The sequence below is a fragment of the Pseudopipra pipra genome, chromosome 1 (assembly GCF_036250125.1).
Source record: "Pseudopipra pipra isolate bDixPip1 chromosome 1, bDixPip1.hap1, whole genome shotgun sequence".
Classification (NCBI taxonomy): domain Eukaryota; kingdom Metazoa; phylum Chordata; class Aves; order Passeriformes; family Pipridae; genus Pseudopipra; species Pseudopipra pipra.
In genome coordinates, this window is record NC_087549.1 from 114,939,605 (window position 1) to 114,957,159 (window position 17,555).

Sequence of the window (17,555 nt, forward strand, 5' to 3'; positions counted from 1 at the left end):
AACATATCTTTATAACCAAATCAGCTTTTTTAGCTATTCCCCCAAAACGTAGCCTGCAGATTTATTTTTGTTGATCCACCAGTTGTTTCTTCCAGACTTGCATGGTTAATTATCAAACAGAATGATCATCATTTAGATTATTAAAACAATCTGTCAGCCAGATTTGTTCTCTTTCATGTGAAAGATAGGAAAGGTGAAAGGTTTTTAAAGAAGTTTTTGTCAGGACCTTGTTTAGAAAGGCAGAGAAAGAGTTCTATACAACCAGCCCTGATCTGACCATCTTCCCTAGGCGTGCCCCCAACCCCAGTCACAGCTCAATGCCAGCTGTTTCTTCTCTGAAGGTTAGCCCCTACCCATCAGCTAATGTTTGCTCTGGAAAATCATCAATCCCTTTGTTAGTGCAGCTGATGGCGGATCCAGCCGTGTCTCTTGGTTGCATTTCCTTTCCAGGTGTAAGGCTTCAGGAATATGAAAGATGAGAGGCACAAAGAGCAGAGTCCATCTGTTACTTTTAAATACTAGTACAAGAGGGCAAAAGTCCCCTAAAAATAACTTAAACTCTCCTGCTCCCACCTATCTTCCAATCTCTAAAAATATTGGGACACTGAAGAAAGCTGGGGGGGACACAGTAGTATGCATGTAGGCTACAATTATCATACTAACTACATTTTGCATCAAATTGATCGCATTAACAAGAAAACAGAATTTTTTTAAAAAAATCTATATGAACTGTTCATTCGAAGAACAATTAAATCTAAAGTAAGCAGAATCATGACAAATTGCTGACAAGTGTTAAAACATCATCCATTGGCAGCTTCTTTTTCTTTTGAAAAGATGTCATAGCAAAGTCAAAACCAAGAAGTCTACAATAGAAGATATCAAATGACATATTTAATAGTACATGGGGCAAGATGTTTGTGTGTAAAATCCTTTGTCAATCTTTGCTATCAGTCAACACGCACACTTCAGGGATACTACAGAAAATGTAATGAAAAGACCCTACTGTAAGATTATGTTTAGCTTCAAACAGTATTATCTGAAGTTTATCTGACAAGATCTGAACCTTGGGAAGAGTCAAGAAGTCCAGAATAATGTTGCTGGATGCAGCAAGGAGATAGTTTCCTTGAAAGACTCACAGATTTAAAGAGTTCTGAATTCAATCAATCCACTATAGAATTTTGGTAGAATTCAACTGTGTAGCTGTGTGAACAACAAAAGTAATTAAGCCTGATAGTGAATGTACACACGTCTGGCAGCTGATTGACTTTAACTGAATTATTCCTTGAGCTCTGGGGTGAGCTCATCTCTTAACCAGAAAGTCTGTACAGGAAGGAAAGTTTAGCCTCATTCCTGAAAAAACACAGACACCAATAACTGAGCCTTTTGTCCCAGTGTTAGGAAATCCATAACATCGCCAATGTAAGCAAGCTAATTGGGGACATCAAAATGGGAGGCAGCCTGGGCTGCAGTGCTTGTGCATTGCTGAGTTTGCAGTCCTGAGGGATATGGGTCAGGTAAAGAGTAAAGTTAGACCCCTGAACTTTAGGAAAGCAAACTTCCATCTCTTCAAGGAGATAGTCAATAGGAACCCCTTGGAGAGTACCCCCAGGGGCAGGGGAGTAGAACAGAGCTGGCAGATCTTTAAGGAAGTCTTCCGTAGAGCGGCAAAGCTAGCAGTCCCCAGAAGCAAGAAATCAGGCAAGGAACGCTCAGTAGCGAACTGCTGATCAAACTAAAGGGGAAAGAAGCAAATGCACAGTGGAAACAAGGACAGGTAACCTGGGGAGAGTATAGAGATGAAGTTCAGTTGTGTAGGGATAGGGTGAGAAAGGCCGAGGCGAAGCTGGAACTGAACCTGACAAAGGACATGAAGAATAACAAGAAGGGCTTCCACTGGTCTGTTAACCAAAAAACGATGGACAAAGGTGTATCCTTCCAATAAACAACACTGGTAAACTCATAACAACAGATAACAAGAAGGTTGAGGTACTCAACAAATTGACTCTGCAGTTTAGAAGTGAGATTTCCAAAAGGGGTAGGGCATTTTCAATGGCAATACGTGTGACACAGGAAGAACTTTGTCTTTATTGGTTAAAAAATTTGTAGAACCAAATAGTTTTCAGTCTTTAAATCTTATTAAATTCTACTTCTAGAAAAAATTAGTTCCGAGAGACAATATAAATGCAGCTGACAGATAGCTTTTAGGAATGTTTTACATCTATGGAAATCATTACAAATTCTGCTAGTTTCCTTCATCTCCAGCATACATATTTCTCTAGGCAAACCTGAGCACACGGAGCAGACACTTAGCATAATACACTCACTTGGTCTTCGTCATCAAAAGTAATTACATAACAAATGAACAGAGTAAAAAGTTTGCTGGTCTAGAAAAAAAATCCAACTATGGCATCTGTTTAGAATTATCACTTTGAACAAAAGCATTTTTTCCCTGCATGCTGATTTTAAGATTAGTAAAATTATAGATGGAATCTTCTGAACTTGAAAGTGCAACACAATACCAATGGTATCTGACTGAGTAATGATGAGAAAGGAAATGTGTTCTATTTTTCCTCACACCTGTAGAAGAGTCCTCTTATTTTTCAATAACCATTACACCCCAAAGTTTAACATCTATATACCATAATCAGGGGAAATTTAACACAATTATTTTACCAAGACTTACCATCATACCTTCCGGAAAGCATGCACTCTCCAGACTTTTAAGTACTGTAATACTAGACTCATGCCATTGTTGTGTATTGCCCAAATCCCACACTTGGTGAGGGATGTGTATATCTCCAACCCACAGAGTGGCCTAGAGGTACCAGGTACATAGATTGCAGAAGAACTGCATTTTGTGATTTACACTTACCCACAAAACATAAGCCCTGCTTCTGACTGTAGGTTTTGGGTTCTTTCTAAAGATACAAAACTACTAACATAGCAGGCTGAAGACTGATGGTATCAGATACAAAGTGTTTCTCCACAAGTAGCAAGAGAAAGCACTGGGTTGAACCTTATCAACTCCATTGCTTCCCTCCAGGCACAGGGTCTCATCCTGCTTGCAGCTTACAAAACAGCTTTATGTTCAATTCAGTAGGTTGCTTGGTGATTTTGCAAAGACAACAGGCAGCATATTTGGATGAGCAACCTTTGAATAACACTACATACATTTACTCATATTCTGCCACTGACCAGAAGAAATCAGTTTCCTTTTTTAGTTTCCCTTCTTATTTCGTTTACAAAAGCCTTAGCTTTTCAAAGCTAAGTTTATGCTGTACTTTGCCTGGCATCAGATACAACCACTCTTGATCTCATTTGGCTGAGTTATCTTCAGAGAATAAAAATAGCTTACGCACCTTGCTGTACCAGTGCATTTAGCTGAGTAGCCAACTCAGTGTGCCCTGCTCTCCTGTTACTTGCAGAGCAGTCCCTGAGATTAACAGGTCTGCTCTGCCCTTGCCACTGACCTTTGTGAAGTTGGGCTTGTCAGAGCAGGCTACAGATTCCTGTTGCTTTCAAAAAGAGATGCCAGGTTCAGTCTTCCCATATGATGGCCTATCAAAAGCATCGAAGTAGAAGCAGCAGCTGACAGATTTTACTGAGGAAACATCCAACTATGAGTCAAGCAGAGCCTTTAAGACCAGGTTTCCAACTGACTGGAAGAAACCACCAAGCTCTAGCAGAAGAGATTAACAAGCGCTATGAGAAGTGAGACACAAAAAAAGGCTATCTAATATTTTGTCTACTATTAATAAAGACTGACCTACTACATGGGTTGGTCTTTATTAATCATAGACAAAATCCCACAAAGGCTATAATGTGCATAACACTGTGGATGTAATAAAGGCAGAAGACTTGGAGTATTGATCACAGACATTTGAACTTTCCAATCCTTCAGTGAACTTAAAAGTACAATTATTCTTTTATACATCATGCCTTGCAACAAGTGTTTAAGTAGTTAAATTTGTTTCCATAAGGCACTGCCTCAAACTTAATGAATTATCTAAGGTAAGCCTAAAAGAGGCTTGTTAAAATTCAGTGACTCCGTTTGACATGTCAAAAAAATTCAGCTTCTTTCATTGCATATTTGATTTTTTCCACATGCTTATCCGAATGTAACCAGGATTAAAATGCAACAAGAACCAAGTTCAAATGTTGTACAACTATGAGGATGTATGGTATAGAGGTATATACAGTTCTGAAAAGATGTATTATGGAAAGGAGGTATTTAGGGGTTTTTTTATTCAGTTTATTAGAAAACTGACAAATTTCCCTTATTAACTCCAATTAAGCTCATTGAATTTTGCTAGGTTTTTTGGTTATATGCCAAGTGTCAGGAGGCAGTAGCGTATTTCTGTGGCTTGGGTTGTCTAGTTTGCCTTTGGAAAGTCACCAGATCTCATTTGACCTTTATAATAACGTTTAACCCTAGTAGCTGGACTAAGTAACTCTCATTTAAATGAGCAAACTGGTACAGCTCAAACCTAGGTCAAGAGTAAAGGAATGCTGTTGCCCTTTGACAGCTGTTCAGTGGCTTCTGGGAAAATTGTTGGTGTTCTCAGTATGTTTACTAGTGGACAGGCACATAACCTAAAGTTTACTGCCACAGTGTGCAGCGCTCAGCAGAAAAGCAAACAGCTGAGTCATCAGGGAGACAGTGACTTTCTCAATACTGACTTTTTCCAAGTCATACTTGAGGCACTGAAGGGAAAACAAACAAATAAGATTCTAAAGAGCTGAATACATGACTATTTATTACTCTTTATTTAGTATTTAGAATTAGGTATCTCAAACCAGTTTAAAAGAAAAGTCATTCCACAGGAATGGATCTTCTGAGCCACTGCTAACAGGTGCTCCAATTATCTTTGTGTTCAGGTGACATGCCGGATCCCATAAAGGAAACTCACCATTACCCATCTCCCTGCATTAAGAAGTGATGCATTTCCTCTGCAGGTGTCTTATTTTGGATACAAGCAGGCTGTAATAATCTCAACTGCTACCAGCAGCCATACCTGGAGTAGCTTTTTAAAACTAAATAAATGCTCTACTCTCATGCTGCACAATTAATCAGAAGGTTCATTTGACCTTATGCACTGTGAAAGAGACTACTAAACTGACACCTGTCTAATTATCTGCTTATCAACACATTACTGCTCCAACACATATACAGGAAGAACACAAGGGCAAAAACAAGGCAAGGGGAAAGCAGGGACACACACACACATAACAGGGAGGAAGCAAGAGAAATATTTGAAATCTCTGACCTGGAATTCAATGAAACAGCTGCCACAGTAAAGCTGGAATATCATCCTTCCTAGCTTCTTGTCTGGTTCACTGGTATTTCCATCATCTCAATCACAAAGAAGCTGTGAAACTATCACATGGAATGCTAGAAGATCTGTTTAAAATTTAGATACTACACTGAATGTTTGTCAACATCCACTGTCTGTTCAGATTCCTCTAAGAAACCGTTAACCACTGCATACTCATCCCTATGTTTAAAGAGCAGGATATTGAAGAAAAAACATCATTCTGACCTTAGGGCATTGATGCCAAGTTCAGTAACAGACCAGCAAGAAAGCAAAGAGCTTGTGTTACCACAACCAGAAAGCCAGAGCAATAACTGTGTAACAAAGCAGTAGTGGAACCAGACAGAGAAACTTTATGGAAGTTCAGCTGAGAGTCCACCTGTCCTGTGGCCCATTGGACACCGTTTCACTTTCTGCATTTTTACTTCATTAGCTCATAAGTTAATGTCTCGCTAATAGATATGGGGAGGGAGGAAATGCTGAAATGTTCTATATTATTTTTAATGGCATTTAATACACACCAATTATTCTGCAGGCTCATTTAGCACCTAATATTAAAGATGTATTCATATATTTCTAGAAAGTAATATAATCTAAGCATTTCTAAAGATACCCTTGCTAACAACTGTTGTGCAAGAGACGTGGAATATTGCCACTAAGACACCAGCCAACAGTAAAGACGAAATGAATTGTCAGATTCCACCAGCTCCCCAGTGTGCTCATGAGCAAGAAAAGACAGCCTATCACTGTCTTCTGCTTGCATATAAGGTGAATTTATTTCTGAGATCTGATTAGGTTTTACCCACTTTTTGCCTCATCAATGGTTAGCACATAGCAAATTAGAAGGATCATTGTCTTGTTATTCTTCCTTTTAGGACACTTCACCTATAGTTTCCTTCAACGCCTCAGCCTTAAACTGGCATCTGAAATACTGGGTTTCATCTGTTTTTTCTAAGGAAGAAATAGGTTTTTTTCTTCATTTTTACTATACGACCCCAGTAGTTCCTAGCACATAGTTCTCAAGTCATTACCAGTAATGAGTGAATTGTTCATGTTAAAACTGCTTCTAAGGACAGCCAAGCTGCAATGCCAAGTGCCTTGTGTCCCAGCCTGCCTGTGTACCTGTGATTCCTGATGTCAGACAGACTGTCCCACACAACTTTACGAAGTTTTTCCTTGGTTGTCATCCCACTCAGCAAAAGCAGCATCATGTTATAAATCAGCTCTAACATCATGCTTGATAAAATGCCACTTCCTCATTCATTGTCATCAATAGTAAGAGCCAGTTGCACTTGAGGAAGCACACACAGCCTTCAGAGTACCACAGAAGGACTAAGTTCACTTCAGAGCTTCTCAGAAAATTGTCGCAGACTTCACACATCAAGCAGTGCCACTAGCCAAGCACAGTACTGTAGGCAATTTTGGCTCATTAGCGTCTATTTGCTCCTTGATCCCATCCCTCAAGCCAGTTTAGTGCATCTGAAGGCAGCAAGATCCAACACAGCTCCGTGAATGCCAGTTCAGAAGCTTGAGTTTGGTTTGGCTTTCCTGCCCACCCCTCAAGTCCTTTAATTCAATAGACTAATTCCTCGACTTCAAAAAAGATCAACCTTTTAGACTATTGGCTTCTTATTCTGATATTGAGAAAGTGGAATGCTTGAAAAAAAAAAAAAAAACTAGCTTCAAGAAGGTACTAATGCCTCTTTCCCAGGGCAGTCAGAAGGAACCTCTAAATCAAGTTTTAAAGATGCCTCCCCTGCAACAAGACATTTTCCCAGGCTTAAGGGGCAGGGGGGGGGAAAAAACCCAAACAAACCACCATTCTCTGAGCAGCTTCACATAAAAAAAACCTTAGCATACAAATTCCACGTGTCCATAAGAGCGGTTAGTTAATAGAAACTTATTAAAAAACTTCCCCAGATAGCATATTTGAGATAGATAAACATGCTTCAGCTTATCCAACACAAAATATAAGCATGTCTGGGTAGCACAAAGCAAAATAAGGCAGGGAAAAATATGTTATTTTCTGTGACTCATTGACCCCACCTGCAGAACCCCTTTCAAATCTCTCACCCAATGGACCTTCCAACTTCACACAGATTGTGGAAATGAAAAAAGAAAACTTGGCTGAGGGAAGGAGGGAATCAATTTAACTTTTAACATTTCTTAGCAGCATCAAAGGTCTCAGCCATGTACTACTATTAAATTTCTGTGTGGATTCTCATAAGATGCATGTGGAAAAGCCTTCACTGGGTTCACTGCATGAGACTCAAGAAAATGCAGACAATATGAATTTGAACTTTAATCTTTTTCTTTCCTGGAAAGCCATCTTAAAAAAAAAAAAATTAAATAAACTATATATAGATGCTGACAAGTTGCAAGGCTGAATACAAATCTCTGATCCAATACAAATATTCTGTCACTCAGCTCATGAGAGTGCACAGCAGTATTCAGGTCTCCCAAACTGAACCACGGCATGGTTGCACATCCTCACAGTTGGTACTGGCATTTGTAATATCTATGAGGCAAGTTTATAGGCTTATTAAACCCAAAACACAGCAGACAAAAGCTTACAATAAACAAGGATGAAAAAGAAAAGATTAGAGCGTAAATGACAAAGGGAGATTAAAATGTAAGGGGTACAACATAGGTGGAGGAAAATTACCACAGGCATGCTTTAATACATTAGAACAACCTTTTTCCTGCAGATGCTGGATGGTCTAGACATACTTTCAAGCAACATTCCTGGTAGTTAATCCCTTAACTATGCTCCTGGTTTGACAGGGTTGTAACACTACAAACAATCTTTATTATGCACTTATCTTCCCTTTCCTCCTCAAAAAGGAAATCAAGTATGTAGAGCATAAGGTGCACTTCATATGATTTGTTAGGATGATCTCCTCCTGACTTAGGAATGCACCTCCCACTAACTCCCATGCAACTGCAGACACACAGGAAGAGGGGAACAGTCCTTGTACATGTCAGTGATACTCCATGAACTTTTTCTTGCTCCCTGTCCGATGCCCTAGGATGGGGCAAGCAATAACCACTGAAATGAATTAACCTTTTGTCTACATATTATTCGTTCTTCCCCCCAAAGTAAAAATTCCATGTTTAAAAGGTGAAAGAAAACATAGCAACCTTTGCAAGCAAAAAACTATACTTTTGTATGAAGAGGAAGAACAAAACTCTCACACTACTTTGTGGAAACAGAACTATGAACACTAGAAGGTTCATAGAAATAGGTAGCTAACAGCCCAGGAAGCATTTAGCCGCCTTTGTTTTCCCCCCATCCTAATTTGAATACAAATTAAATTCATGGTTTCTCTGGCTTTAGTTTTTGAGGCCAAATATCAACTTATTGGAAGTTTCCTCCCTTAGTGCATACACGTCCTTCAAAACGAAAATCCAATATGTCAGATCAAGGGTTAACTCATTAAGTTTTTCAGGGAGGGTGATGTTTTTGGGGTTTGTGGGTTGTTTGGGTCTTTTTTTAAAAAGAAGAAGTGAAGGTAGAAAGCAGCAGGAAAAAAACAACAGTAGAGGTTGGAAGAAAGCAATGTCAACACAATCACTACTGAACAAACACCTGAAGAGTTTTTAAAGAGAAAGTTGCTTTAGTTGAAATACATTGTTCTTTAATGGCAAAGCAAGCCATGTCCTTGCCTATGGTCAAAAAAATTCCTTCGGTTTTGATAAACTAACAGAAACCCTGAATATCATTCAGATTCTTATAAAGAATCATTACCAGTAATATTGCTTTCTGGCTATCACTGAACAGCTTTCTGGCTTCAGTTTGGGTTCACAACAAGTTTTCCTGAAAATTTTGACCGGTGTAACCACTTCACAACCCAGTTATTTTAAGTAGGCCAAAAAACAATGGCGTAGGGGGGAGAGGCTGGCATGAGAGAACATGACTTCACGTGTTGCCAAAGAGCATCAAACACGCACACTTCTAACTTAAGGGACAAGATGTAAAGAATAGGGGTATGCAGCCATAACTACCATCCCTGACAAACCACAAGGGGCACCGCTGCACTAGAGGAGGCACAGCTATACAAGTCCCTCCATGAACAGGAACAGTCTGCCACAGGATATCCTGCAACAGCCTCAGAGATCAGCATGACCTAGTTGGGCTGTTGCAGGTAGATAACACTCTCTGATCCTCTCATAGATTCATTTTAAAAAGGAAGCATGTGTCAACCTGAACTTCTTATCCGTTTTGACAAGGTCATATTACCTGATGGGGCTGCGAACTGGACCATCTGCTGTAGGAAGGAGCACCAGAAGTCTTGTTGGCTGTAGGTCTCTGCAAAATAAAAGAAAGGCACGTTAAATATTCACCAAAATGTCTGTCATACACACAGTAAAGTTCACCAGTGTCAGCCATGTAAGTGCCTATAGTAAAAAAAACCCTAACAAAAACCTCCAGAAACCACAAATATGATACAGCAGCATTAAAATCAGAGATGAAAGTTTGCTGAATTTGCAACCAATGATCTGTTCAGCCTTGAACCTCAGAACCTTGATTTTCACCTTAATTTTAACATGTCACCTAGACCACAAATTTAAATGCTAAACTGGGGCTGTAAAGCACTACCCATCAGCCAGGTAACTTCCTCAGATTTAGCAAACATGTTCCAAAGGGAAGACCAACTGACATTATTTACCTGGACTTCTGCAAAGGGTTTGATGTTGTCTCACATGACATCCTTGTCTCTAAATTGGAGAGACATGGATTTAACAAATGGACTGCCCAGTGGATAAAGAATTGGCTATAAGGTCACTCTCAAAGAGTTGTCACTGTTCTGCACTTGGACATTGAGCCATTGACCACAAGTGGTGTTTCCTGTGGGTCAGGAGGCTTGAAGGAAGGGTGCCAAGAGAAAATACAGCAAAATTGTTCTTTCAGAATCACTGTACCTTACCCAAAAATGAAACTCAGGTATTTTTGGAATAGGTAATAGATTATATATTTAACAAGCAGTTTTTATGATTTATCCCTATACTTCTCTCACCCATTTCTCTAATTTTTTTTTCTGAAACACTAAGAAAAAGACCACACCATATGCTTTCACATCTATGTCATATTTCCACCTCATGTGTGTCCCATATAGACCTTATGATCAAACTGCCTTTGATATTGCAAAAGAGTCAATGCAATATTGTGTCCAGTAGAACTCCACTAATTATTTTATTACACATTACCCCCGGTTTCAAAATTATTTTATATCGTCAACTTCAACACCATTTACTCCTAGTTTAGGCCAGAGCCTTTCATAACATGGTGCCTCCAAATCCACTTCTCGCTTATGTGAATTTTATATTTCAAGAAAAACCTAAAACATCAGGCAATAGCCAATAGTCAAATTTCTTGCAAGTATATCATTATCATATTGTATAAGCTCAGGTATTACAAAACCCTCATGACAGCAAGACTATCCATATCAGGAAGACCAGGTAGGTTTGAGTTTCTTTCTCATGAGATCTGAATTCAAACAGGCTCATGATACAGACATGAGATACTAATTTATCAGTACATTATGTCACCAGCAGGATGCTAAAAGGGGGACAGATTCATATTTGAACCACATGGACATAAATTCTACTAAAAAAATGCAAGTATGACAATCCATGTGAGATTAATACCACAATGTAGTACACTCTTTGTAAGTATGAAAATAAATAGCTTATGGCTTTTAACACCCAAGGATATAGTACATTTCTATGCCAATTATAACCACTAGGGCTTATACATCATTACATATTCTAAAGCTGGCATGTCATTCCCACTAATGAGAAACAGCCACTGCTGTAATTGTGCTTAAGTGTTACTCTATCAAAAAGCAGTTATTTTACAAATTTAATTAATAGCATTACTGTATAGTGCATTTAGCTTCTCCTGGACACCCTTAGAAGGACAGGCTACAGATACACCACGCGACAGAATAATACTTTCTTTTGACAGAAACTTCAGAAAAGACAAAATGCACACAATGCTGATTTCAGCTTTATAAACACTTACGAAAACTATCTCCATCTGCTTCAGGAGAATGACTGGTCAATCTATAAACAACAAGTTGAATAATGAGATAGCTGGAGTATTTTCTAGAAGCATCTGGAAGTTGTTTGCCAGAAAGATGCCTTTCCACAAGCACCACACATCTGTCTTAATTAATATATATGTAATGTATGTCTGCCTTTAGTATCGCCCAATAAAACTGCATATTCCTCCTGTCTAAACTCATAAATACCAGTCTTGGGTTTCATTACTTACTCCAATACCTGTTACCTTTAGTAGGTACATTTCCTTTACAGCAATCACTCTTTTGAACTCTTCCATCTCAGTTTCAAGGACATCCAAAAGACAAATATCCCACAGAGAAACGGTACTGCAATATTACAGAGAAACAGGAAAATCCTTTCCAGAACAGACACCCAGCAGACAAATACCTCCAAAGACAAAGGCAGAAGATGATTATATTTTTAACTTTACAAACAAGAAGGGACTAGAGCTTCAGAAGTACTTATAAACTGACCTCCATTTTCCAATTTGATTAAGTAGGCACTTTAAAAAAAACACAAACAAACAAAAAAATAAAACAAAAAAACCCCTCAAACCCCAGTGAAAACAGAGGTCTAAGATCAGCATTTATTTCCCCTATCCTTCCAGGATTTTTTTCTTCCTCCATTCACAGATCAAAAAGTAAGTTCACTTGCACGTTCCAAGGCAACCAAACTACTAAGTTATAGAGCAAAGGCTCACACACAATATCTGGAAAACACATTCATCTAAGCTTCTCTACAGGTTCTAAGGGGCAATAGGAAAAAAACTGAAGGCCAGACCACAACCCCCTATCATCTCAACAGTTAAAATACTTGAGGCAAGTGACTTAAGAAGTTATGCATGAACAAACTCTAAACACACACACTCTCACTCCTATTTCACTACAGTCAGTAGAAACTGGACAACCACCTGCCTCTAGGAACATGACCCTTCACTCCTAGCAGCCAGGGTCACAAGCTAGACCACACTCTCCGCTAGATGAGTAGCTTTTGCATACAACTTGTGCACAAAGGAAACCTCCATGTGTATTTTCACAAGGTATTTTACCAGAGAGAACAAAGGCTGCATTTAGCCCTTTAAGCCACATCCTTTTCTTCAGTTAAAATCACCTCCCACTTCACTCTTTCTTTCGAAAAAGGAGCACAGCACACACACAGAACGTTTAAGGACTCTCCTACTGGCACAACTAGCACCTAAACAGAAACCCTGAACATAAACTTCCTCTTTAGTCTTGTAGAGTTCCCTAACATCATCATTGAAAACATCAAAACCAAGCAGCTCTCAACTACTCCAGGGTCCGTAGCAAGTCCTAAGCCCTCCCACTTAGCTAATTTTATATCCAGCCCTTCTACTTTCCTAAGCTTGTTTCTACTCAGTACAAGCTGCCTCTCAGCCATACGTAAGTACAGAACCCCTCCCCAACTATTAAAAACTAATTAGGTCTCACTGCACTAATTACCTGCTTGTCCAAGGTGTTCCTTATGTCCTTGACCCTTCTTCTCATTTCCCCCACCTGTGAAGAGAGGTTAAACTCGCTCAGCTGCAGGTGATCACCGGTTGCTTTGAAAGACCGATGAACTTCTGATGAAAACTTTAGAAAGGTATAAGAATCACAGCAGATTCTTATCTTCATTCAGATGTACTTCTGAATGAAATAAAACTGGAAACTGGATGTGTGAGTTTTGGTATCTGAGATGGAAATCGTGAAAAAAGCGGTGAGGAAAGCTCATGGTCTACACACAGCTGCCCAGACAGGAGTCAGTATGAGAGGAAAAAATCTGATGTAGATTCAGGTGCAACATTTCAAGCACACAGCCAGACCCAAGCCTGAATGTAAAGAATGCTGATGAAACATCAGACTGCCTCCAAATCCCAGTGAGAGCAGTAAAAGAAGTATTTTTCATAGCAGTAAAGTGGCACAGATAAAAGAAGAGCAAATGATGTACTGTATGTGCAAAGATGCTGTTTTATATGCAGTTCACAGGAAAACTGTTTTCTCAGAAGATTCCTACTATTGAACACAGTAGATAACATAGCAATAAGCAATAAAAAAAATTTTAGGAGAATACATGGAAATTTAAGTATGGCTCAACATGAGAGCTCATGGAAATATGTACTACTATCTCATTCTTGGGCAAAGGGCTTAGTGACTGTATGCAGTACAAGCCAAGAACATATAGAGTCCATAAAGAATTCCTCAGTCAGTCAAGGAGAGGTCAATGTAAGGTCACACTCCAAAATTATGAAAAAAATCATGGCACGGAAAAAGAATTACAAGAGTCTTTATTCTGACAGTATTTCTAAAAACAAAAAAAGTTTATGCTCTAATAACAAAGCCAAAGTTTATAACTTGTTCTACATCCAAATAACATTCTAAAGTCTTCTGATGGGCATGGCAATTTATCCCATTAGCTTGGAAAGGTATCTTAAGTTGGGATGAATTACTGTCTAGAAGTACCTGTCTCTTTCCATCCATTTATTGAAAAGAAAGGCTAAGCAGCCAGTTAAATTGAGACATCTAACTTGGGATGGTTAATGTTAGGTGAAATTAAATCTACCCACAGTCCCTGTTCTCCTTCCTACCAAGAGACTTAGGCAATTTGTCCTCTTCTAGGGTTTAAAGGGTTATTATGGTAGCAAATTTGCTATGTAGACAAGGGTACTTGTGAACTGCCTTATGAACTCCTACAAACCGTGTTAATCTTTAAAATGCAGCTCATTGGTAAAGACATGAAGTACTGTCTTGACTTTCAAGACTTAGTAAGAATTTTTTGGATGGGCAAGAAGGCGAGAAAAGAATTTTATTTATAAATAGAGAAAATATAATATGGAAGTAAATGGAACATAATGCTAAACATTTAATCATATCAAAACCATTTTTTTCAGAGAAAAAGTACTTAGTATCTGTAGTACTTTGAGAATACAGTTATAGTTCCATGATATACATGATAAACCACCAATTCCTCAGCTCTTTGGTTTCCTGGTCTAAAATCTTGCTGGCATTCAGCAGGTATCTTGTGCACCAATTTTATTAGAGGTGTTATTTGTGTAAAGAGTGTAGAGTCCAGCTGTTTATGCGAGGAAGACATCAAACTCAGGATATATATTGCACTGTCCACTATTTAGATTACTTTTTTCCTAATATTTGCTATGGAATTTCCCTTATTTTTTTCTTAAACTCAAAAATTCATTTGCTGAACAAAGTAATAGAGACATCTGACAACTCTGTAAGATGTTAAGGCACTGAAGTTCTTTCTTTGAAGTTTGCTTTCTTTTTTTTCATGGAGTTTTGTATATCTGTGACTTTTGCAAAGAGGAATCAGTAATGTTGTATTAAAAAGAAATAATATTCAATGGATGCTTATTGTGAGATACAGGCCTTTGGGTTTACACGTTTATTTTATTTTTTTTCATAGCATGAATTTATGAAGAGAAACGTGAGTGAAAACCAAAGTTTTTCATCCTATAAAAGGCTATAATACCTTTTATCACTCTCCAGGAATGACTGATGGGTGAAGTCCTTTTGACATTAACCGCAGCAGACTGGAGCAGGGGGGAGGCGGTTTGCAAAGTACTGAGTTTTATTTCTCTTCACTTCTTGAGCTTATTCCACAACAACTCTAATTTCTACATAGAAGCTAAATAAAAATGGTGACAACTTAACTGATTCTATCTGATCAAAAATGGTGCTTAGAGGAATTTTGAACCAGTTTGAAACTTGAACCAGTGATATCTCATAAAACAACATAGACTTCATGCCTACATATCAATCCATACCTGCCTGTGGTCCGGCTCCAGACACGCTTAAGCCATGCTGATTCTCTGTGTGAGGTAAGACCTCACACACTTAATAAAACTAAATCCTTTACAGCCTCTTCCTTACAGACATCATCTCAAAGGATCAGAGGAGTCAGCTGAGTGGAAAGGGTATCTCTGCTTCCAATCTGGTATCACACCTGACCCCATGGGGAGACAAACCCCACTAAAGCCTGCTCATTACAAGTGCGCTGCTCACCCATGAAGCCATTTTCACTCCTGTGCCATAAATATACATGATTCCTTGCTCTCTTCAAAACCTCATCCCATTTTTTAACAATACCAATATTATGCTGGAAATTCACAGCTAGTGCCACTCTGGAAATAAGACAAAACAAATTCCCAATACTTTAAATATTCATGGTTTCTTCAAAAATATATAAGTTAAAAATCCTCCAAAACTGCCTGGAAAACTGCCTTCTTTCTAGTGAGGCTTGTACTATAAAATTTAAGAGAAATTTATTTTGATTTTTTGTTTTGGTTTGGTTTTTTGGGTTTTGGCTGGGAAAAATGAAGAGAGAAAAGGCTGATAATTAGATTAATAACAGGAATGTTATTTCATTTACAGCTATGCAGCAGTTTTTACCATGCAATGGTGATCATTGCTGATTGTGGGGTTAGCACACAAAATTAAATGTAGTGATGTTGACAGCAGTGGAATGATGGTACGTGACATGACAATATGGTCTTTTCTTCCATGCAAAGGGCACATGATGCATTCTTCAGCTAGCTTGGCAGCTGAGTGAATAGCATATGTCAAAGTGACATCATTGTTTTCCAGGGATGAGATGATGCAGGGGAATCACCAACTATGTTGTCCCATAAAAGTGTAAAATCAAGAAGAAAACACTAAAAAAGCAGCTGATCTGGATACAATGGCAGGAAATAAAATATAACAGAGTTAAAAGAGGTAAAGTTTGTATGTAATGAAATACATTTATAAGTTGTGTATGAAAAAGTGTGCAGTGGGAAAACAATTTCCTTAACACTGTTACACAATGTCATTAGGGATTACTTCCTCTAGCTTACAGAAATCAATGTTATGACAGGAAGAGACAGAGCAGGAAAGATATTGACTGAGCTGTCAACCATAGAAGTACATCTCTGAACCTGTGGGTTTGGGCTTTGATGAAGCAAATGCATTCCGTAGATGCTTTTATAGGAACTCAGGCACTCACTCAAAGTACTCACTTGCATTTTATATCCACTCTTGATCATCAACATACTGACTCATAATTTTTGAGGTGAAATTGCAAAAAGTACTATAAGTCATCTGTCGCTCACCCCATCCATGGATTCTTGACACTAACAATTTGACATGGACTCTGAACCATGGTGTAGGGCTCATCATGATACAGTGACTTCCTCTCTTTTTTTCTCTTTGTCCACTCCTGTTCATCAATTTAATACAGACATTAAGAAAGAGGGGGGGGAAAAAAAAGACAAAGCCAGGGAGGAAAATATGCTCTCTTCAGAAACTCTCTTTACACTTACCTACCAGGAGTTTTGTGCTAAGGAAACTCCAACCCTTCACTATATGACCTCCCATATCCTACCTGATTGTTAAAGTTTGTTAATAATTAATGTATTTGAAGTTTCAAAGTGTATATTTAAATGGTGATGAAGTCCACAAACCTTTTATATCTAGCAAATCATATAAGAACTGATATCAGAGATTGCACTATCAATCTCAAACCACATCTACCTTAGCAGAACTGACTGGTCAAGCTCAGGCCAACAATGCTGTAACCATTAATTCCTTCTCCATTCCAATTTGTTTTGATCAACAAAAGTGCAGCATATTTCAATCACAAACAAACTGAAAAACTGTTATTGTTGGTGAGAAGCAATAATGTCTTTCTAAGGAATTTTTATATGGTGAAAGAACTTCTCAGTGGAGATGCTATATACACCATGATTTGCTGTGCAGTCAGCACTTTCTTCCAAAGCCAGAGTTTGAAGATAAACTGCAAAGAGATTGAGGAACAATCTTTAAGTCTCGCAGATGGAGCTGACATAAAATTGGCATCCTTATCCATGAAATGTACAATTAAGAAATTGTAAAGAAGTCACAAGACTTGGAAACATGCAGTTACATAAGGTGGAGAAACCGTCGCGGCTTGAGAGAAAAAAAAAAGAAAAATATGGAAACATTCTATGCTTTGAGGTCAAGAACTCTCCCAAGCACTACAGAAGGTAGGGGAGCACATCACAGCTGTATGAGAGATAGTCTGGTTGGAAAGTGGCTTTCTAAAAGTTAGCAGCTGCTTCTGCGGAAAAAAGACTACCAGCTAGGAAGTAAATTTAGTATTATGTTGAGCAATGTTACACTATTAGCAATCGGTAATTTTAAGAACCAG

The 17,555-nt window shown here is 38.5% G+C and overlaps 1 protein-coding gene across 6 annotated transcripts in view; it reads right to left on the reverse strand.

Moving 5' to 3' along the window:
- The window catches only part of RBMS3 (RNA binding motif single stranded interacting protein 3), a 767,181-nt gene that overhangs the window by 590,852 nt on the left and 158,774 nt on the right, over window positions 1-17,555 (reverse strand). For all 6 annotated transcript variants that reach the window (XM_064672487.1, XM_064672497.1, XM_064672475.1 and 3 more), the window contains one exon: window positions 9,553-9,621. In XM_064672487.1, coding sequence (XP_064528557.1) covers window positions 9,553-9,621 — 69 coding nt within the window. The remainder of the gene's footprint in view (window positions 1-9,552; window positions 9,622-17,555) is intronic.